Source organism: Dioscorea cayenensis, unplaced genomic scaffold, assembly GCF_009730915.1.
Source record: "Dioscorea cayenensis subsp. rotundata cultivar TDr96_F1 unplaced genomic scaffold, TDr96_F1_v2_PseudoChromosome.rev07_lg8_w22 25.fasta BLBR01001073.1, whole genome shotgun sequence".
In the NCBI taxonomy this organism is placed as follows: domain Eukaryota; kingdom Viridiplantae; phylum Streptophyta; class Magnoliopsida; order Dioscoreales; family Dioscoreaceae; genus Dioscorea; species Dioscorea cayenensis.
In genome coordinates this window covers 1-23,713 of record NW_024087464.1, presented here as the reverse complement: position 1 = coordinate 23,713, position 23,713 = coordinate 1, and the positions used below count along the sequence as shown (strand labels likewise).

Here is a 23,713-nt window from a genome sequence, read left to right as displayed (position 1 = left end):
GTTTTTTTTTTAAAAAAAAAAATTTTGGTGTTGGATTCCCAATTAAGATATATCAACATCAAAGAGAAGAGTGTGGGGAATGAAGGGAGAACAAAGGTGTTCATGTTTCTTACTCTCCCACTTGGTGTACAAGAAAAGATGAAAAGAAGAAAGCTCTTGTTATTCCCTCTACCACCATTTCATTTCATTGACTCCAAGCTCCAAACTCCTTCTCCTCATCATCATTACTATCCACTCTCTCCTTGCCATTGTTAAGATTGCCATATATAATATTAGAGTTAAATAATAATCTTATATATATATATATATAACTAATGAGGTCCCTCTTGTTGAGTTCTTAGATATATACATAGATATCTCTCTTTCTCTCAATCTTTAAGGTCACTCTCTCTTTGTTCTTTTTAATATCAAATACATATTAAAGCTGCTAATGATCTTGAGTGGTGGCCTTCATTGTGTTTCATTAATTGAAAAATTGTTTAGTATGGTCCATGAAATTTTTGTTTTTGATAATTGCTACCCTTCTTCAATAAGCTAATCGATCGTTATCATATAGTAGATGAATAATTAATCATATAAATACATGCACACAATACTGTAATATATATAGATATATATTTGAGGAAATATCTCTAGTGACAATTTGCATCATCTATAATAATAAAGAACTAATGGATAAATCATTCATTTTGGCATTGCAAATCTATAATCAAATAACATGTAAAATTAGCGGTGATGAAAACTCTGATCTTTTAAATATTGACTAAATTAAAGATTATATTAATAAGAGTTACCATGCCTAATTTTAATGAGAATTGATTAATTTAATAAATTGAGCTCAGTGTCTTGTATAAATTTGTGCTTAGATTTAAGAGAAAATTTTGCTAAATTACATTGTAGTTTGTCTCTTTATTAATTTAGGACTTGTGGTATGAGTTGTAATATTTTAGTACCTTATAATCTAAACCACTTGTAAAAAAATTATTAAAATGCTTAACTCCGTCAATTCTTGCTGATGTCGTATAAAAATGGACCTAAATTTACCTTTTTGTATTTATTTATATTACCAATATATGTACTAATAAGAATTATTCAAATCTATTTGCATAGTATTTTAAAACTGTTCAAGTAATTATAATATTTGGAGGTAGATTTGAACATACGCCTTTTGGTAATGTAAATAAGGGCAAAAAGATAAATTCAGGTATAAATTAACGGAGTTAAGTATTTTAGTACTTTTTGCAAATAGTTTAAACTACATATACTAAAGTGTTACAATTCAAACCTTGAATTGATAAAAAAACTAAACCATATGGTAGTTTAACAAAATTTCCCCTAGATTTAAATAAAACTAAATAAATTGAGACATTTTTAATCAAAATAACTAATTTTATATATCATGAGTTTTGAATTAAACCAAACAAAATGAGATATTTTTAATTAAAATGTTAATTAATTAATGTTGCCTGAATTTTTTTTTTTTTGGAGAATCATTAATATATATTTAGGGGCCGTTTGAATTGAATTTTGGAAAGCCCAAAAATGCTTAACTTATAAAAAAAAATATTTCTCAGTTTAAAAAACATGTTTGTATTAGCTTTTCTGTAAAAAAAAAAAATGATAAAAAAGCTGAAAACAGCTTTCTTTCAGAAGCTAGCCATGTAGTGCTTCTGGAAGAAGCACTTCTTAGAAGTTGTTTTGGGACTTGTTAAATTACTAAGTTACCCTTATTAAATAGAGGAATGACTATGTTTTTATACTTTTTGTTTCCCAATTTTCTCCCAATAATAATAATAATAATAATAATTATTATTATTATTATTATTATTATTATTAGCATTAATAGTGTTGTCATTATCATTATCAATAACAATGTATATAGCAACTCAATGAAAACGCAATGGATATCCATTTTAGTAATTTGCTACCTCTAAAAGTCTTTTTAAAAATCCACATCCAAACAACTTCACGCTATAAAAGATACTTATACGTTAAGCTTATCCAAATATAAAATACAAAAAAAACTTAACTTAATCTGAAAAGCATTCTTTCAAAAGTGCTTCTACAAATAAAAAAAAAAACACTTTTTTTTAAAAACCAATCCAAACAAGCAATTAATCAAAATGTAACGCACATGGCAAATTTTCATTCATCAACAACAAGTGTCATTGAAAACAAATTATTTAGGAATCGTTTGACATCGTCTCCGTTTTTTCATTTTTTGTTTTTGTTTCACTTTTGTTTTATTTTTATTTTATTTTTAATTTTTTTAAAACAAAAACATGTTTGGATACACTAATTGCCATGTATTTTAAAACCGAAAACAAAAATATGTTTAGATTAGCACAATATTATTATGAATTTTTTAATCATAATTCATATTTTTTTATAATTTTTATAAAACTTTTATTTTTCATATTAAGCTTAATTAATTGTATTATTAAATAAAAATTATCAACATAGATCTGCTATTGTATGGGTAAAAATGTCTCATAAAAAAATTATACCATTTTGAAATTAAAAAATATTTTGGTGTTTGCCTTAAAAAATTATATATATTCAAATTGCTGACCATCCGATGTTAAAAATAAAAATAAAAAGAGAGAGAAGGGGCAATATAGAGACATAAGCATAATGAGATCAAATAAAATAAGCTCAAACAATAGATTTTTACAATATTTTCCAATATGTGTATATATATATATATTATATCCTAATTTATAAAAATCAAGGTAAAACAATAATTTTCACGAATACTTTTTGAAAATATAATATATAAACTAATTTGTAAAATATCAAGCATAAATAATAAATTTATATATATATATTAAAAAAAGTATATTTTTAAAAATGATCAGATGTACATTTGTGAAAATGATATTTTTAAAAATTAAAAAGGAATTAAAAATTAAATCGAGATAGAGGAGTAGAAAAGGAAAGCTTTTAGGTGGGATGAAGAGTTTTGATTTCAAAAAGTCGGAAAATATAAAAATATTGTTTTGAAATATGAGGATTGTTGTCAAAATTTTGTAAAACAAATTTAAGGTACCAAACATGTTTTTTTAATTTTATTTTCAAAACTTAAAATTGAAAACAAAAACTATGAATTGCCAGCAATACCAAATGACCTCTCAGTCTTTCTGAAGCAAATAATAAAGCCAGTTTATAAAGTTTAATTTTTCTTTTTTCTTATATCTTACTTATATTTGATATAAGGTGACTTTTGTATTTTACTTTTAATATTAAATAGGATAAATATACAGCTCATAATAATATATATGTAATATTAATACCAAATAATAATGAAGGTCCAATGGAATTCCTACATTTCTTGTTTCCAATCTTTAAGTCACTCTTTTCTCTTTCTAATTTTTATGTATTATTCGGAGGATGTAATTCAAAAGATCTTTTATTGAGTTATTTATTTTCACATTCTTAATGTGATATAGTCTCTATTAAATCCCAACACTTCCTCTGTTTTAAAAAAAAAAACATTTAAAACAAAACTAGTAATAAACATTTTTAATAATTTTTTCAAACATTCGTAATTTGGCGTTTCTAAAAAAATACTTCTAAAGTGGAAAAAAAAAAACATGATAGAAATTCTTCAAAAATATGTAAATGAAAACACCTACCTCATGAAATTTTCTTATCAAGTTCCATGCTTTTTGACATCTTTCTTAATCTCAAGCTAAAACTATAAATTTTATAATTTTTATATGTTACTATTAAAAAAACAATGATGACCCATTATAAAGTTTGATAGAAATTAATAAAGAGATATAAACATCCATATTTTATAATTTAAAATCGGAGAAAAGCATTATATAGTGGATCTACAACTCCGCAAAGTTAAACTATCAAAACATCTTCTAACAGAACCTGAGAATAATCGATTTGCTTTTCTTCAACTTTGCATTATTTTTATCACAAGATGCTCATTGATAATTCCGTACGATGATGAGTTCAACTATGAATTCTAATATCAAAACATGAAAAAGAAAAATTAAGATTTGATTAATGCCATGGAATTGATTGATTCTTTGGAAATAAAAACCATTTTATTGAAAAGATGTTGGGTTGACAGGGATGGTGAAGTATATATGCTTGCCATTGATTAATCAAAGACCCCTAAGTTTGTGTGCCAATTATATTTACCAAAAGGGCTTTGATCTATGGAGGGGAGATCATGAAGACGTGCATTAAAAATTAATAATTATTTTGAGGGGAAACGGTGTCTAATCTTTTGGATGATTGGAGGCCTAGGAAAGTAATTAAATTATTCATATTCATGGGTACCTACAATATAAGCCAGCACATAGAATAATATACTAATGAGCAAGGTTTCAACCTCATTAATGGCCAATCATTATTCGTATTATAACTCATCTATCCCTTTCAATCACTATAAAAAATGAGTGAATAAGATTTGAGAAAGATAGAGAAAAAATAGAGTTTATATTCAAAATTCAGGTTTTAAACAAGTCAAAACAAGCACTCTTAATTTTAATATATAGATGTGTGTTTATACATAAGTATATATGTTGTAATATTATATATAATTGTTGTAAGTGTTGGTTTTATCCTTCTCTTGTTCTTTTCTATTGTTCTTATACACCAATTTGTTGTTAAGCAATCATGTCTATAATAATATATTGAGCTTTTTAATTAATAGTGGAGAAAAGATCATGTGTTTATATATGACTTAAACAAAATATGATGATTTAGTTGGGTGAACCGAGGGCAATTAGATGTGTGATCATGTAAAGTCTTGAATTCAGTGAATAGTTCATTTGCGCAGACAGGTGGGTCCACATGATCCATGGAGTAATGCAGCTCCATTAATAGCCCACTTAGAATAAAGCAAAACAGTGGACCGTATGTTGCTATGTTGCTAACCACTTTTCAAAACAAACAAGTAGATGATGTGATGCCCTTAACTAAGACATTGCATGAGCCATATCTATCTATATCAAACTATGGATGGTTTCATAAATGGACTCATGACTAGACATTAGATTCTCCCTTTATAAATTAATAAATTAACCACCTCATATGTTAGAAGAATATATATCAAACAAAATAGAAGCAGATCAAGGCCTTCAAGATAAGTAAAACGATACACTTAAATAATAGATACATGAAAGAATTGCAACCTACAAACAAAAATTGGGCATTTTGTACAACAAAACAAATGTTAAAGGGATCGGAAAAATATGCAAAAGCGTTTAGATGTGTTGACATCACGGGCAGGATCAAATACATAGTCACGCTTTATGAGGACTCACTACGACAAAAGAGTATCAGACGACCTGCGCAACGACACATGGACACTCTTTCCGTGTATAATGTGGAACACAGTCAATCAAAACTTCACACTTTGATCTTTTATTTTCAAAATGATCTTCATCAATTACGTAACTAGAATCAACTATTGAATAAATGAACAACAACTTTATGATAGTTGAGTGGTGTAACCATGCATTGGGTACCACCATCAACCAGCTTCGAATGTTCTAGAAAATAGTCTAAACAAAGAGTTAAGATATCTTAATTTGACTCTAAATAAAATGATAAGATGTTAAATCTTGGTGAATTCAGATATTTGAAAAATAAAAGCTAGAATAATAATGAATTATCAAGATCAGCAAATGATGATGTGAATAATTATCGATTCCAACAAGAGATGCAATTAGTGAGTGCAATGAGATGTCTTGTTTTGTTGCCATAATCCAACTAGTAATGAAGTGAAGGGTTTTGATTGGAAATATTGAAAAAGGACAAGCAAATGGCTAGAGCTAGCTCTTGCAGTCCACTCACTCACTCATGTGAAGAAAGAGTGAATGAAGCCAAGATGCTACAAAAGCAAAGGCCCAAAATATATTATTTGAAGGAGTTCCACCAAATATAGTCACTTGTCAAGAGATATATATTATTATATAGCTTTTATTTTCTTTTCTTTTCTTCTATGGCGGTGTCTTGTTGCTTTCATACATAAAAGGTCCACTAACTAACCTCTCTAGTGTCTACTATCCAGGTCAAAATCACCGCGCTTAAATTCCCTTTTTCCGATGCCAAGTCACGAGGTTAACTTCTTCCCAAAACACAAAACAAAACAAAAGCAAAAAGCAAAATAAAAATAAAAATAAAAATATACAAAGGACTTGTGGAGCCAAATGAGGAGGGAGTATTTATACCAACATTGACTTATAAAGAATTCTGTGTAAAAATTTCAAAGACACAAGCCCACTTAACCTTCTTTGTACCACAAAATTCATCTTTCTTGAAATATGCTTCAAGATTTTTTAAAAAATTTCATATAATTATTTTTAATTTCTTTAATTTGTATTTTTTATAATATGAACAAACCACCATTCTATGTAATACTCATAAAACCATAAATTTGAGAGAAAAACCGAATCTTTCAATTTTTCATGAGTCAAATGGATATGTGTTTACCTATTGTGATCATATATATAAATTAATTTATTGGTGAGTTTGCTTAGGCATAGTGCACTCTTTCATAAAGTATATGCAAGTTCGCATGGTTATCATGAGCTTAGTATTGGGCCCTGCTGAACATCAACAACACCCGCATATAAGCTCTTAGGATGAGCACTTTTTCTAATCTAGCTCAAGCTCTTTCGAGATTGAGACAAACCTCATTTACAGAGATAAAACGATAATTTTTATAAATTTTAACTAAATTAAAATAATAGATTAAAAAGGAGAATGTTCTTTTAAACATAGGAAAATTTATGATATTAAAAATTAGTGGTTATATATAATTTGAAACGTAATAAATACTGATACAACTTTTTTCCTTTTTATAACCTCTTTCTTCATAAAGATTTCTTTTAAAAATATTAATTTTATGTAAACTATTAAATATTTTATATACACATAGTACATATTCATGTATAACACAAATATCTATTGAGTAAGAACTAATTTTAGTTTTTAGCTTTTTTTTTAAATACTTAATTGAGGGAAAACTTTAACAACTTTAATAACCACATAAATAATAAATACAAGAAACAAAATCCATCGTGCATAAAAATACATATAATTCTATATAATTATATATATATATGTAATCACATATATGTACATGTTTTTATTAAAACATATATGTACATGTGTGTTTAAAGAGCAATAAGGATATTTCACCTACTTCCATGTATCTAACTCATTGGTACATTTGACTCAATGTAATATACTGATATATTAAGAAATATACACAATTTCATGATTAATAAAATCATGATATATTAATATAAAAACATGAAATTGTGGATATTTCTTCATATATACTATATATATATATGCATAGAAATTTTTGGAAAGTGAGAAAAAGAATTGTGAAAAGATATATACACATGAAAAAAGGAAAAAAAAATTTAGGATGATAACTTTTAAGGAAGAATATCAATTAAAGTACCATATAACATGTTTTATATTAACAATATCAAATAATTTAAGAAAAATCACGCCGTTAATGTTCTAATTATTTTTCTCAAAAAGATTTCAGAGAGGTAATCATTAGTCAATGAGATATGGCTTCATTCATGATATATAGATGCAATAAATATTGACAAGTAAAAACAAATGAATACACTTTTTTGTACTTGGGATCGTTTAAAGCCTGAAAGCACAAGTTTGGACTTTGGAATTAGGACCACTTTCAAATATATAGGAATTATTATTATTATTATTATTATTATTATTATTATTATTATAAAATATGCATTTATAAAACTTTCCCATGTCCGTTCTTTTTTAGTTGTCACATTTTATAACTCTTCTATGTTCTTTTTAACTTATCACATTAGAAACTTTATACAATATTAAATAATGTTTTTCCAAATTTATCTTTTAATTTAATCTACTTGTACAATTTTCAATAAAACAAAATCAACTAAGCATTAAATTATATTCTTCACTAGTGGGGTTTTAAATAGAGATAATTTTGTAAAGTAATAGATTTTTTATAAAATATAGGTAATCAACTAATTTTAATCAACTTTTTATAATTGGTATAAATTAATTAAATGTGACAACTATAAAAGCACAGGAGTATATATTTATCATATATAAGAAAGCCTTTAATGTATATTTATTCTCAATAAATTTCATATCTAGTATTATTAATTAAAAGTATCATTATAATGATCGAGTAGTTAAGATATTTAACTCTTGTTTGAGAAATTGAAAATTCAACTCTCTCCCAATGCATGTTTAAGGTGTAAGTAAATATATGTATGTCACATTAATATGATAGTATTTGAATTTTTTTATAATAATGCATATAAAAAGGGAAAGTTTAATAGAAATGGATAAGAACATTAACTTTTGGTTGTTTGCGATGTTGCAAATAATTGAAGATCATGTGAAATGGGTGGGGATATTTAAGGCAAGTATTGATTGTATATAGTAAAGTATTTAATATGCAAACCTTCACAACAACCTCCAATTTGATTTTATGAACTAAGCATAACATAAATAATCTATAAATACTTTGGGCCCCAATGTCATATAGTTTTATTTATAAACCCATGAGCTATTAATTGAATAAATCAAAAACAAAAAGCTTAGGAATTAATGCGGTTAGCTTTTTGGAGTGCCACATTCAATTTTTTTTTTGAAGGGATAAAAATAATAACAATGTTAAAATAAAAAAAACGTAAGTACAAATACATAAATTAATCTTACCAAGTAGATACTGATTAAGATATTTGATTATAAAAAGAGAATGTAAAAAACTTGAAAGATATGTTGAGATTTTTCTGATGACAGATAATATGGGTCAAATTGAAGTTGTTTAATTAAAGTAGACTTCAAATACTAATAACTGCATGACAAACTCAAGATTATGCCTGTATATTTTCCTATGATTATTAAGCGACAAAGAGAAAATCAAGATTGTGCTTAATTGTGAATGTTGAAAATCTAAACTAAATTTAGTGAATATACGACTCTTGGTTTGTACTCCTTCAGGTTCTTTTTATTTGTCACATTTTAGAAGTTTTTTTTTGGTAATTTTTACTTGTCCATTTTGAAAATTTATGAAGCATTAAATATTGTTTTTCCAAATTTACTATTTATATTTAATGTATTTTTACAATTTCCAATAAACTATACAACTACACATTTTATTAAAAAATATTTTAAATAAAAATAATATTGGAAAGTTAATTTATTTTTTTTATAAATTTTAAATTATCAAATAATTTTAACATATTTTCTTAATACAAATAAATTAGTTAAAATTGACAAAAATAAAAAGAATAAGAAGAAATATATATACTTTTTTTTCACTTGTAAATCTCATTTATGAATGCATATGGTCTCATTTAATGTAATATAGAGCATTTATAGTTTAACTTAACATATACTAAATAAATAAATATTTTTAATTATTAGTAATTATAATTATTTAATAATGGGCAATAATTGATAAAAAAATAAAATAAAAAAATAAAATAAATAACGGAAAGTGGAGTACTTGGGAGTTGGGAGAGTGAGAAGTAAGAAGAGCAAAAAGGGAATCTCGTCTCGTTCGAGGGCGGGGCTTTTGATTTCAATGCCGCCCGCGAGGTATTGCCATCCGCGAGGCGCGCCAATCCAAACCCTTCCCTAAATTTCTCCCGGTATTTTGGTTTTCAGATTCATCGTTGCTTCCCTCTTGTTGCAGATCATCACAAGCTCCCTGCTTTTTTCCTCAAAAAAAAGCTCGCCTTTTGTGGTATTTCTTTGATCCTAGACTGATGATTGTTTTGCTTGTTTGGATTTGCGTTGTTGGTCTTGTTTTAGTGCTGTACTTTCGAAAAAATTGTTTTTTTTTTCCTTTTTGTTTTGTTTTATTTTTGGTTCTGATTTGGATTTTGATGATCGAGTTGTTTGTAGTTAGCATGTGGGTTGAGATTGATTCTTGAGACTTGAGAGTTGAAGTTTTCAAGTTTTGGGTTTTTAGATTCATTGCTAAGACTCACACATTGCAGTGATTGCAAGCTTCCAGCTTTGAGTAGGAATGCATCATTGTTTTTATTTTGTTGATAAAAGTGACGTCTTTTCCAGAGTGAGTTTGAGATCGTTCGTTGCTACAAGATTGATATTTTTTTGCTTGTGTGGACTTGCACTATTCGTATAGTGATTCATTGATGACTAGATTTTGTTTTTTAGCGCTAATTTGGACTTGTTTGTATTTATCTTGCAGATCTATATTGGCCGTTCTTTTTGTGCTGTAGGGAGGAGAGTGATAAACATCCATACTTTTGTTTCCAGATTCGCCATTACTCCCGAGATCCAAGTTTCTGTTCTTCTCGCAAAGGTTTCATTTTTGTGGTTCTCTCATAGTGGTTCTCTCTTCTGAAGAATGTGATTCTGAGGTACATGGATGTAAAAGTTTTTTTTTTCTTAGAAAGATGTGGATGTAAATTGGATTCAAGATGGAGTTACTCTATTACTGCTCCTTTTCTGCGTACATATAATTGTTTCAAGTCAAGTGGGTTAATGCCCCATAAGAAGCTATAATATGATACATTTAATTCCTTATCTAAATGTAGATGATCATTTATTGTGAAGCTGTTTCTTTGTTCTTTCATCTTGTGCAGTGTTCTTCTTTGCTTCCCATTAACATGGCAAGTAGGCACTTGACTAATTGAGGATAAATTAGTGTTTTATTATCTACTAATAATAGACAACTTATTTAATCATATGGTATTCACAAGCGCACTCAAATTATTTTGACGTATATCTGCAATGGACTAAACATACAACTCATAAACACACCTGTTAGTTCAAGTGTTGCGTTTGTAATGAACATGGTGGTCTTCTTTCAGGTTCTCACATCAAACAAGGAGATGGTGGAGACATATGTGGGTCCAAGTGAACTTCATTTGAAGAAGGAGCTTGGTGCCCTCTGCAAGGCAAGGTTCCTTCGTGATCCTGAAACTTGTTCATCCTGGAGGTCTCGACTAAGTTCCAGATCACTCACAGCCGCATATAATTTGAAACGTGGGAATGCACCTGGAACAAAATTAACCCGAACTGATAACAGTCAGAAAAAGGTATACCTGTATAATTGGAGGCATCATTCAAGTAAATCAAGTGATAGAGGTTTGAAATTAAATGACAATAGCAGGCAGGATTCAGTGGACGAAAAGCTTAGATGATAGTTCTAGCATTCTTTCAAAAGTAGATTCAAAGAGTGATACATACCTCGAGGGTTTATGCGAGCACACATGGTGTTAGAGATAAGCAGCCGGAGAAAAACAGTGACAAGAGTTGGTAGAAAAATCAGAGAGAAGTGGCTCCTCAAGAAAGCAAATTGTTAGGAATTCAGCAGTTACAAAGTTCCTTGAAGGATCATCAAGTTCCTTAGGAATACTTAACCAAGTTGAGGAGTCAGATGATAGTGATCATGGCAATGGCAACTCAGAAGATTTAAGACAACCAACACATGAGTATGCTCAGGGAACTGGATACCCGGCTCTCTCTGCATCACCGCTATTATCTCTTTCTGCACGTAGAAATCAGTCATGCTCCAAATTCTTCGGAAACACTGGGCGGGAGGAGTCATCACATTCTTATACTCCCATATCAACTAGCTCTTACAACAGATATGGAGTTCGAAAATGCCAGTACTGCTGGGTCATGGGATGGCACTACTTCATTTGATGAGGATGAATTGGATCAGATGGATTTTACCTGGACAGCAAGGATGTGGTATTCCTTGTTATTGGCCCAAAAGATCAAAAGATACAGGCTGTGGAGGTTGGTATTCTCCTTCACTATCTGATACTCTAAGGAGAAAAGGAAACAGCATTCTTTGCAGGGGCCAAAAATTGTATAATAAGAGAAGATTATCTGCTTCACAAAAAGCGAAAAGTACTTGCTTAAAACTTCCCAGGGCCTGTCTCATCTGACTAGTAGCTGTGGTGGAGGCAGCTCATCATCAGAAGCTGCAACTGATGAGCTTTCAAGTAATTTCGGGGAACTTGATTTGGAGGCGATGAGCCGATTAGATGGACGAAGATGGTCAACCTGTAAAAGTCAAGATGGATGGGAATTAGCACTACCTGGTGCAACTAACATGGAGATACTGCATCGCAGAAGCTTGAACCAGAAACACCGACCGATGTCTTTTGATGAAATAATGGGCCAGAACATTGTTGTCCAATCGCTTAGTAATGCTGTCATAAGGGGGAGAATAGCCCCTGCGTATTTGTTTTATGGTCCACGGGGGACTGGAAAAACAGCAACAGCAATGGTATTCTCAGCTGCTTTGAATTGCCTCTCCACTGAACATAAAAAGCCTTGTGGTTTCTGTAAAGAGTGCAGGAATTTTTTTCCAGTGGAAATGGATCAAAGCGTGATAGAGGTGGGACGCCACTGATAATAAGAGTATGGATAGATTCACATATCTATTAAAGAATATGTCTGTAGCCAGAAAATCGTCAAGACGCAAAGTTTTTGTGATTGAGGAATGCCACATGTTATCTTCCAAGTTGTGGTCTGCATTCACTAAATTTCTTGAAGAGCCACTTCCCCGTGTTGTCTTTATATTTTGTTACAATTGATCCGGACAAATTGCCTCGTGCTATACTCTCTCGATGTCAGAAATACCTTTTCCCAAAGATCAAGGAGGCTGATATTGTTTGCCGGTTGAGGAGGATTTCTGATGAAGAAAAACTTGACGTTGAATTGGATGCTCTGAATGTGATTGCTTTGAATTCAGATGGATCACTTCGTGATGCAGAAACAATGTTGGACCAGCTGAGTTTGCTGGGAAAAAGAATCACATCATCCCTTGTGAATGATCTTGTAAGTTGCCATTTGATAATTTCTTTTTTATATTTCAACTTTATATAATAGAGATGTACAAAATTATAAACAATGCTGAACTCTGTCTCCAACAAATTAGATTACACAAACCATATCTATAAGAGGAGAGTTTTCTGAATATTCATCTCACCCTTGCCTTAGATTAGTCTCATTAGGGATTTACCTCTCCTTACTGCACAGTTACTACTTTTGCTTCTGCCACTGTAACTTTTACCAAGGAATGAATGTTTAGACCAATCTGGGAACTCTTTCTAGACAAGGAGCATTCAGATAGTTGTTATGTTTAGGTTTTAAATCAGGTTGAAGGAGATGCTTTGGAATATATATTTTCGCTCATTTGTAGTGTCTATATGTGCATTCAAACCTTCAGCCATGTTATGCTCCAAGTCCTATTCAACCTTTATCCATGTTTTGTTGGAAATATTTTAGTAACTATACATACATTGTGACTGTTTCAGTTAGGAATCGTCTCAGAGGAAAGATTACTTGATCTTCTGGAGATAGCAATGTCATCAGACACTGCAGAAACAGTGAAAAGGTCCAGAGAGCTGATGGATTCTGGTGTTGATCCAATGGCTTTGATGAACCAATTAGCTGCACTTATAATGGACATTATTGCTGGCACATACCAGTTGACGAATTCAGAATGCGGTGGCACAGTTCTTGGTGGACGAAGTTGTAAGTATATGTTTTGGTTTGAATGGAAAATCTTTTAAAACTTTAAGGAGTGATAGTACAACATGACTGTTTCGATTTTTTACAGTATATAACGTGCATCTAGAATCCATTTCATTGATGCTTAACATAGAAAGTATATAGAGAAGTTGAAAGACAAAGCATGTCTAAACTCAACTTCACATTCTTACCATAATGTGGTTATTCCCTTTTTTTGTGTTTTTGCTCATAACTTATTTTAATTCTGGTGACTTTTTTTTTCAGTAGAACATAGACTCTTTCCTAAAGTAACTCCTGAATGAATCTGAAGGTGTCTTCATTTTCATCCTTTGCTTTTCTTTGTATGTTTCTAGTAACTGAAGGTGAATTGGAGAGATTACAGCAAGCTTTGAAGATTCTTTCTGATGCTGAAAAGCAGCTAAAGGTTTCAAGCGAGCGGTCAACATGGTTCACTGCAGCCTTGCTCCAACTTGGTTCTGGTCATGATGCACAACAAACTCCAGCTATTTCCCACGAACTAAGTACAGTACTGATGAGAATAACTGGCAGAAGTCCCACCCCCCATGGACACAGAAGAAGTGAAAGCTTACCAAGCCAATTGTTGCCTTCGAAAGATCAATCTACTGATCATGAAATGTCAAAAGATTTGGCTGAAATTTGGAAAAGGTGCATTGAGAGATGCCATTCAAAGAAACTCAGAGAATTGCTTTATGACCATGGAAAGTTGGTATCAATCACAGAATCCGAAGGTAAGCCATGATCTTTATCTACGTATCCTTTTAACATAACTAATACTTCGATCTAGAACCTTTGTTAATGTTTTATAAACTATTAAAAGTCGGATCTAAAAAGTTCTAATGTAGCTATGGAGGATATTTTTATCTAATCCTGATTTGTCGAAGACAAAAATCTGATTTCAATTCAAGGTACTAGCAATTAGATCAAACAAAGGAAAAGAACTCTGTATTGACACTGGAGATACACACACACACACACAAATTTAGGGCTCATAATTTTTGTAAGAATGAAATAACAAAACTGTGTATGAAGTTTATGATAATAGTGTACATTTGCAAAGGTTTTGGATCATTTTATGAGAATAAGAGACCAAGTCATGCTCGTCTTGCAAAGAAAATTTACTAGATTTATTCTATTCTTGTTTGCTAGATCACAAGATTAGTACCTGATGTCTTCCCACTTGCAGGTATTCTGGTGGCTTTTATAGGATTTACAGATGATAATATTAAATCCCAAGTGGAAAGGCTCTCGAGTAGCATAAAGAATTCTCTTGATATGGTCTTGAGGCACAGTGTGGAGATTAGAATTGGCCTGATGTCGGAATATTACACAAAGGGAAAATCTGTAGTGGTGGTTTCCGCAAGAGATCAAGCGGAGAATGTTAAGCTCTTGTTAAAGAAGAAAATGAATCAATCTGATGAATTCGATGAGTATTCTGAGAAAGACAGAAAACACGGAGCCAGTGAGTTCTCTAGGAAAAGTCCTGATTACTTGAGGTCTATAATCCAAAGAACACTACAAAAACATGAACACTCTGCAGCGATGAATGGATGCATTAATAAATCTGATGCAATTCATTGCAGAAATGAGAATGGCCGGGTTCATAGAACTCTGATGGGTACTACAGATGAGCAAAGACTGGAAAGTGCATGGCTTCAAGCCGAAGAAAAATGTACCCCTGGGTCTTTGAGTCACTTGAAACGCGAAAAAAATCAAATTCATCCACAAAATGGTGCTAGTCTCAGTTTGTCTTCAGTAGTGCCAAGATCATCCAGCTGCAGGGAAGAAGATCTGAATCAGCAGATTGAAGCCTTAAAAGTTTGTAATACTCGACTCACATACAATGAAGAAACTTCAAGGAGGGTCGACCACTCTGCCATTTCTCCGAGTTTACTGCACAATAACAACCTTGCTGCAAATTCTGAGAAAGAAAACACGTAAGTTTTTTATGATCTATTGCCACCTATTTACTTTCTTTGAATTGTATTATAATTTAGTTGTCAATATGTTATCCTGCAGGGAATATGATTCAGCACCTGGTTGTGATGGCCTTTTTTGTTGGAATATTCCTAAATCAAACAGAGGGAAGGTATGGACCAAAAATCTGTGAACTCATGCACAATTTTTCACCTGTCCAATGAATTTGATCTAATATGACATAAAATATACTTCTTGATTTCAGCTGAAGCAAGGAACTCGCTTACGGTCACGAAGGAGCACACACATATCCTTGTTCGGGGAGTGCGGGAAGTCGAAGTCGCTTGAAAGTGCAGCAACAGATAAAACAAGTTAAAGATGGTGCAATATTTTTATACCTTTTTCTGTAAATTTTTCAGTCCTTCATTGAAGTACAAAAAAGTTAAAGGTATAAGATGAATCCACCATGGCGTTAAATTGAGCCAATTTTACATTTCTTTTCTGGTGAATCAATAAAAAAAACACTATGATTATTTAAGAGTCAGGTACTATATCGAATTCATCGTATTTTCTTAAGATCTAGAGATTTGTGAACAGGGTTCCATGATTAGCAAAGACCAGACAAATAAACAAATTTCATTGACCTGCAACCTGAAAATAATCCACCTAACAAACAGCTGTCTATTATTTAATCTCCAATTGATCTACTCTTCACATGCTATGTATAAATCACAATGGCATTGTCATTCATTCCAATCACAACTACCTTTCAAACTCTCACCAAATGAGTCTCCTAAGTTCCATTGCATCACTTCACATTTTTCTCTTACTTTTGCCATCAATCCTCTGCAAACCTTGTGACTTCCCTGCTATCTTTGCTCTGGGGGACTCAAACTCTGACACCGGTGGCTTCTCCGCTGCCTTCGGTCCTCTCAGCTCACCATATGGAGATACCTTCTTCCATATGCCCTCCGGCAGATTCTCCGATGGCCGCCTAATCATCGACTTCATTGGTAAAATAACATCATAACTCTACTAAATCCAATGACATCAAACTAATGTTTTTTTCTGATACTGCAGCTGAGAACCTTGGACTTCCATATCTGAGTTCTTATCTAGATTCATTAGGTGCAAATTTCAGCCATGGTGCAAACTTCGCCACAAGTTTATCCACCATCATTCCTCAAAACATAACACTTGCTCAAGGTGGCTACAGTCCATTCTCTCTGGACATCCAAGCCATGCAATTCTCACAATTTCAATCCAGATCCCAATTTATACTCAGAAAAGGCAAGTGTTCAGTATCTAAATTTTTTTTTATCAGTAAATCAACATTTCAAATTTCAATATATACACAGGAGGAGTGCTCAAGAGTTTGATGCCAATGAAGGACTACTTCTCAAGAGCTTTGTACATCATAGACATTGGTCAGAATGATCTCACTGCACTCTACTTCAGCAACAGTTCTGCAGAGCAATACATCCATGATGCAATGAAAGCCTTTTCCAAAACCATAAAGGTTGGTATCTAACATGAGATCACAACTGAATTGATTGATCTTTTTTGCAACATGACTAACTATAATAAGTTGCTCCATTGATGAAATTTATTTAGATGATGGAAAACTAAAGAAGTTATGATGCAAACAGAGTTTATACAAGAATGGAGGAAGGTACTTCTGGATACATAACACTGGTCCATTAGGCTGCCTGCCTTATGTACTCCGACAAGTCCCCGGATATCGAAAACTAGATTCTGTAGGCTGTGCTGTAGTTTTCAATGAACTTGCCAAGAAGTTCAACAGAATGCTCAATGAAACTGTAGCTCAGTTGCAAAAAGAATTCCCAGTTGCAGCATTCACATATGTTGATATCTACTCTGCTAAATACTTACTGATCAGTCAAGCCACCAAGTTCGGTAAGTAGTCCCATATCAGTTAATTTGGTAAATATCAATATTATCGAGATAGTTTTAATCCATAACTTAATTTCACAGGATTTAGGAAGCCATTAATGGCTTGTTGTGGGCATGGTGGAGGAGCATATAACTATGATTCAATAGCAAGGTGTGGAACTAGTGTGAATGTGCATGGAAATGAAGTTCTAATTGGGAAGTCATGCATGGATTCAAGCAAGAGAGTGAGTTGGGATGGAGCTCATTACACTGAGGCTGCAAACAAATGGGTTTTTGATCAAATAGTTAATGGCCATTTTTCATATCCTTCAAACTCTTTGAATATGGCATGTTACAATCACAATCACAAAAGTTTTTGAAATCATTGTGAATTTAATATGATTTATTTCTTTTTATATGAAAAGGAATTCAATAATTGTTGAAAAAGTTGTAGCAAGTTGGTGATAATAATGACATGAAGGAAAGGTTTTCAACATGTGGTGAACTGAATTTGTGTTAGTTTTTTTATTGATAGCAAATGAGTTGTTTATGTTGGTGATTTGATAGTTTGAAAGATTAGCATCTCTTTCATACCATCTATTTTTGGTATATAAGTTAGAAATATTAATAAATATTTAAATTCTTGAAAAGTTAAGTTAGAAATATTAATAAATATTTAAATTCTTGAAAAGTTGAAAAAAGAAAAATATATGAAAGTTTATGAATATAATATATTATTATTGGTTTGCTTTTGCTCTTATATCCTTTAAAATAGGCATAATTATTTTTCTTATATTTGTGTAAAATAGATTGGCCAACCTACCTGCCCTTACATTTATTTAATAAAAAACGACATACAAGTTATGGGACATTTAAAAACTAATTTGTAAAGTTCCTCTGACATTTGCAGTGATAAGCAGGTCTTATTTTTACTAGTAATTCCTGTATAGTCCTTCTAAATATTAAATCTATTCTTTAAATTCTTATAATACCAAAATTACTAATTTTTTTTTAATATAATATTCTTTTTGTTATTGTTCTTCTTTTTCTTTAAGATATGTTTTTTTTTTCTCCTTGAATTCAAGCATTTATTTGATAAATGAGATTGGTGAGATATATATTTAAAAAAGAAATAAGAGTGAGTCTAAAATGACTTAAAGATCAAAATGTTGGAGAAAATACATGAAGCATCATCCATTCCGAGACTATACTTGCTCAGAATAATGAGTTATTTAAAAATAAAAATAAAAATAAAAAGTTCAAATATATAATTTTTTTAACAAAGTCGATAAACGACCAAAAAAAGAACAAACGGATAATTACCATTGGATGAATCCATATTTTCTAATTAAATATATAATCTTCACCATAATAAGTAGGATAATTTGATTGTGAAAATATTAGGTAATTAGTACCCGGTGAAAAATAAATAATATACGGAACTGAACAATACATGTGACATCACAACAAATAACTGGGACATCTCAACAATAGCATGGAAAAATTGAATAAATAAAATGTTCTTCAATAGGTAAAGAGTACATCTTCAAACATATAAAATGTCAACTTTAACTATAACAAATAAGATAACTTACAGAGTAAGATCTCTACAACTACTATATAATTTTTTTAATTGTAAACACATTCAATTACTTTGAATGAAAGTGCAACATGAACAAATTAATTTTAAAAATCAGGACAAAAAAATGAACCAAACTTTAAACATCACCAGCCATTTATATATAGATAGATAAAGAGTAATGCTATTCAGGCCGAATAGTTGGGATTTGGACCGAATACTAATCCCGACTCCGAAGTTAGCAACCCCAGTTCCGGGGTTAGCATTTGATCCCAATTTCGGCCAAACTATTCAGCATGAATAACATTTTTTATAAATAAAGTCCTACCAAAACAAGAAAAAACAAACCTATATTTTTCCTAACAATGCTTAACAACAAGCATAAAATACAACGATAGAGGCTATTAAAAACTAAAATCTTTGATTAGCAGCACATCTGGAGACCAATTTTATAGCAAACGGACGCCAACATACAAACAAAATGGCATCAGTTTAGATAATTCTTACACATTGGCGCTCACATAAAAGAATGACAGAACCTGCATCAAGCTGGTGCACCATTCAACTTCATGCATAACTTTCCTACACAAAACCATATTTTCAGACTGCACACAAGAAACCGGTATCGATCTATCTGTACAAGTTTGCAGAAGGCTGAACAAGTAATGAAGAATCAAAGAAAAGAAGCAGATTGTTCGGAGGTGTAAAATCATTCAATTCATGTTGTAAGCCCAACCATGCTCATTTAAGAATGCTTGGACTGCCTCTTTGATGCCCAGGTTTGGGGTCAGCTGGTGTTGCTCTAGTGGTACCCGCGTCAATGGATCAAACTTGCCAACCTAATTTAATGTCGAGGCATGAAATCATACTCAAGGATAGAAACAGCTTGATGCTATATGATATGAAACTAAGTATCACCTTTTGCAGATGTTCAAGCAACACTGCTCTTTCGTATGTTATACCAGACGGAGTGACAACAGGGTCTCGAAAGATATCCAATGTGATTTTGCAGCATAAGTAGTCAGGTACCTGAAATCTTGAGAATTAATGAACATGAACAGATGATTCTGGGAATCCCATATGCACCACAGAGATTTGACCTGAGATGGCCTGTCAGCAAGTGCAGCTTTATGGAACACCTCTGACAGATACTCAAATTGTTTGGAGCAATCATCTATATTGTCATTGGAACTATCTCGGGCTTCAGAAACACTAAGAAGATTATGCTGCTTCAAAGCTTTCTCACATGCGTCTCTGAAATATAAGCATATCTTAGTAGTGGCATATCTGGAGCAATGCAGTTCTAGCACCCATATCAAAATAGTTGCATTACCCAGCAATTCAACTCTTACCTTAAGTTCTGTAGCCTCTGTAATCTTTCACTGGATGATTGTTTCCATTCGTTGTACTTGGCTTTGGCAAGTACCAACCAAATCTCTTCAACCATGTAACCCTGAGGGTTTTGCACCCCTTCAAGATCTAAAGCCTAAGTAAAAAGAAATTTATTAAAACAGTCAGTATTACTTCACTTAATGTCAAAGGATCGAAACTTGTATGAGTATAGTTCTTAGAGTCACAGAGTTTAACAGAAAAATTTAAAAAGACCTTGCTTGGGGAAGGGAGATAAGAAAAACTGACTTCTTGTTACAAAACACAAAGCTACTTCTGACTTAGATGCAGTAGAACAAAGACAAGCTACATCTAAATTGTTAGAGGGGTCTCAAAACTCCAAATACATGCAGATGGGCTGGGGTGGAGTGGGAGGAAATAGAGGAGCGAGAAGTGTAGTTAAATAACTGTTCTAATAAAAGTTACTGACCTTCTCCAGTTCCTTAATACCGCTTGCATATTCTTGTTTTTCCAACAATACCAATCCCAGCATATAGTGGGCCTGCAAACATAATAAAGAAATTCAGCGCACTCATCAGCATGCACATCACAACAAAGAACAGTTTTGTTGTTCAGATTATGTAAATGAAATTTGAATCTACTAGAAATATATATTACATTATTATATGGATCCAAAAAAGCTGATAGATTGCCACTATAGGATATGATGTATGGTTAAGAGCTTGAATAGGGAGCTATGGAAATATATATATATATATATATATATATATATGTATATATATATAATGTTCATCGAGAATAACATGAGCCAGCTAGTTTTCAAAATATTGGATTTATATGCTTCACATGCAAACACAAAAGCAAGAGCTTCTATTATCAGTATCATGCGTCATCAGGGGAAGATTTAAGCTTGACTAGAGCTTTGGCCGTCTCAAGCTTGTTTGATTAATAAACAATCCAAGCTTGAGCGATGGTCTGGACTGAATAATTATACATGTCAAGTTTAAATGTCATAGGCCCACTTGTCAGGCTTGGTAACTAACATATACACATTCTAGTAGTCCAAGATCCAATATAATAGTTATTATAAAAATGTTAGATCTTTATTAATAATTTAACATCAATTTGTTTAAAGGGAATAAAGCCAAGCATAGCACAAGCTTGGCTTAATTACACAAAAACTTCTAATTTATAGAAATATAATGAAAACTTACTCAACAGAACCTAAGAATCAAGGGACATTATACAGCTTTGTTTGAAGATGAACTGATCATAATCAACATGATATATGATACACTAGAAGTGAATCCTAAAGAAAAACATAAACAAGGTATGCTCGCATTTACATCTGTTTGTCATCACCTATCTATGTAAAAATTATAGCAATTTCTTCAAAAGCATCATAATGGTGTGCATACTCAATAGGTGTAGATGAAGGACTTTTGAAAAACAAAACAAACGATAATTGAAAGTACCATACAATAGTACCTGTTTTATGCCAAAGCCTAAAGCACAAGAGCGATCACAATTTTTCTAATTAATACCCTTTTAATAGCTCATATAGTGGCTAAGCCAGAATTGCAAACTAGGGTCATAACTTTTTAATAGCTGGAAATCATCCTGCTAATAAATTCCGGAATAGCATGATCAACAGTAATGCACCATCCTGCTAAAAGGAATCATGGATATGAAAACAAACAAATGGCAATAAATATATCACAATATTTGTGTGAACATGTACAGGATATTTCCACAATCCACATCCATGGCTTCTGAGAGGTGTTAGCACCTTATTTACTACAATCATGAATAATAGTGAAGTGTATTCCAATACATAAACCAGTTGTCTCACAGTAGCATTTTAATGTAAATAATAATACACCAAAGTGTAACCCAGATTTAGGAATTATCTATAATGGAAACTATTAAACCTTTAAACGATGAGCCACTTATTCTGCATGACCCACCTATTGACAAAAGAGTTGTGACGTGGACTCATATATGAGAAGTTTGTCACTTTGCAAAAAAAAAATTCAGGAGGAAGAAAACAATATGATAGCCTTGGGCCAATATGAGCTAAGCCCACAATCAGCTTATACCTAAGGGTATTAAGAAATAGATAAATTAACTGCAATTGCATTAAATTCCACCGACAGGAAGCAAATGTGTGAATATTGACTCACTGAAGATCGCCAGGTACCATAGTCAAGGAACACCCTACCATACTAAAGATTCCAATAAAAAGCATGTTTATCCCTACCAAAAATAAATTAAATCTGAGAAGTATGGAATACCTTACGTTAAGATGATAAAATCAAGTTTCTTTCCTTAAAAGTCTTACTAATCCCTAGACACAAAGTCTGGTAGGAAACCTCACTACTTCAAACTCTTATGTCTTAACCATGAAAGAAGGTGAAGAAAGAAAAGAAAGAAAGAAAAAGGATTTTTAAACTTGTCCAATATACACAATAAATACTAAGTAACAATCTTAAAAAGAACAGCAAATTTTGAAACATTGAAATCAACTTTGAACAGAACGCTTAAGCTTTCAAAGGATGGTAATAATCTGAGTGTACGAGGAACAAGAAACTAAGCTAGCAGCTTTACACTATGTTTATCTTCCAAGCTTCCTCATACAAAGAAAACCAACTGGTAATACATAATACTACCCAAATCTGGGTCACGTCAAAGTCCCAACCGGAATGAATCCTTCAAGACAATAACAAATACACAAGATAACCTAATCACCTAAATTGGACAGTATTTTAGATCAGAACAGCCAACCAAAATGACAGTCAATGAAGTTCAATCAGAAAAGTACAATACCTTCACAGAACCGCCATCAATTGCTATAGCTCTTCGGCAATCCTCCTCAACTCTCGCCCACTCCCTACAAAACCCATCTAGAAAATTACTTCAAATCCAATCCAAAACAAGACAACAAAACCATTGCAATTCCACGAACTCGCGCTTCCTATAGCAAAGCGCTCGGTTCGTCCAGTACACCGCCACATTTGGGCACAACGCAATAGCCTACAAAACCCCAAATCAACACACAGATCACCACTCAACAAAGAAAGAAAGAAAGAAAGAAAGAAAAACTTCCATCTTGACAACAATTCTATTGCAAAAACAAAGAATCAAATAAAAATCCCAATCCAAACATTCAATCACAATAACTAGACCAAAATCCATCCGAGAATCGATCTCCTTCGCATGAAACAAAGGTAACGATGGGGGTTGGATTGGAGGGAAAAACCTCAGTGTGAGGCGTCGATGGCGGCGCCGATACGTTCCTTCTTGAAGTAGGTATTGCCGTCCATCCGGAGAAGCTCCGCTTGCTTCGCAACGCTCGCCGGGACCGGCGCCATAGCTTCGATGAAATTTGGAAATAGTTCAAGAATTACAAGATTTCCCTCTTGGATTTTTGTATTA

The 23,713-nt window shown here is 31.9% G+C and overlaps 1 protein-coding gene and 2 pseudogenes across 1 annotated transcript; 2 read left to right on the top strand and 1 right to left on the bottom strand.

Moving 5' to 3' along the window:
- The first annotated feature begins 10,232 nt into the window (after nucleotides 1–10,232).
- LOC120255563 lies at nucleotides 10,233–15,865 on the top strand (annotated as a pseudogene).
- Nucleotides 15,866–15,903: 38 nt separating this feature from the next.
- Nucleotides 15,904–17,836, top strand: LOC120255564 (GDSL esterase/lipase At3g26430-like). Its single transcript, XM_039263372.1, has 5 exons — nucleotides 15,904–16,469; nucleotides 16,537–16,746; nucleotides 16,815–16,975; nucleotides 17,106–17,373; nucleotides 17,452–17,836. Exons 1-5 carry the CDS (start codon nucleotides 16,172–16,174, stop codon nucleotides 17,727–17,729), a joined length of 1,215 nt encoding a protein of 404 aa, XP_039119306.1. The 5' UTR covers nucleotides 15,904–16,171; the 3' UTR covers nucleotides 17,730–17,836.
- Nucleotides 17,837–19,332: 1,496 nt separating this feature from the next.
- On the bottom strand, nucleotides 19,333–23,677 carry LOC120255568 (annotated as a pseudogene).
- Between the last annotated feature and the right edge of the window lie 36 nt (nucleotides 23,678–23,713).

Bases quoted from the DNA above. Each gene is read 5' to 3' on its own strand.
- LOC120255564 (XM_039263372.1), top strand. From the start codon at position 16,172: ATGCTATGTATAAATCACAATGGCATTGTCATTCATTCCAATCACAAC. The intron at 16,747-16,814 runs GCAAGTGTTCAG...ATATATACACAG, and splicing joins CCAATTTATACTCAGAAAAG to GAGGAGTGCTCAAGAGTTTG. The intron at 16,976-17,105 runs GTTGGTATCTAA...TGATGCAAACAG, and splicing joins CCTTTTCCAAAACCATAAAG to AGTTTATACAAGAATGGAGG.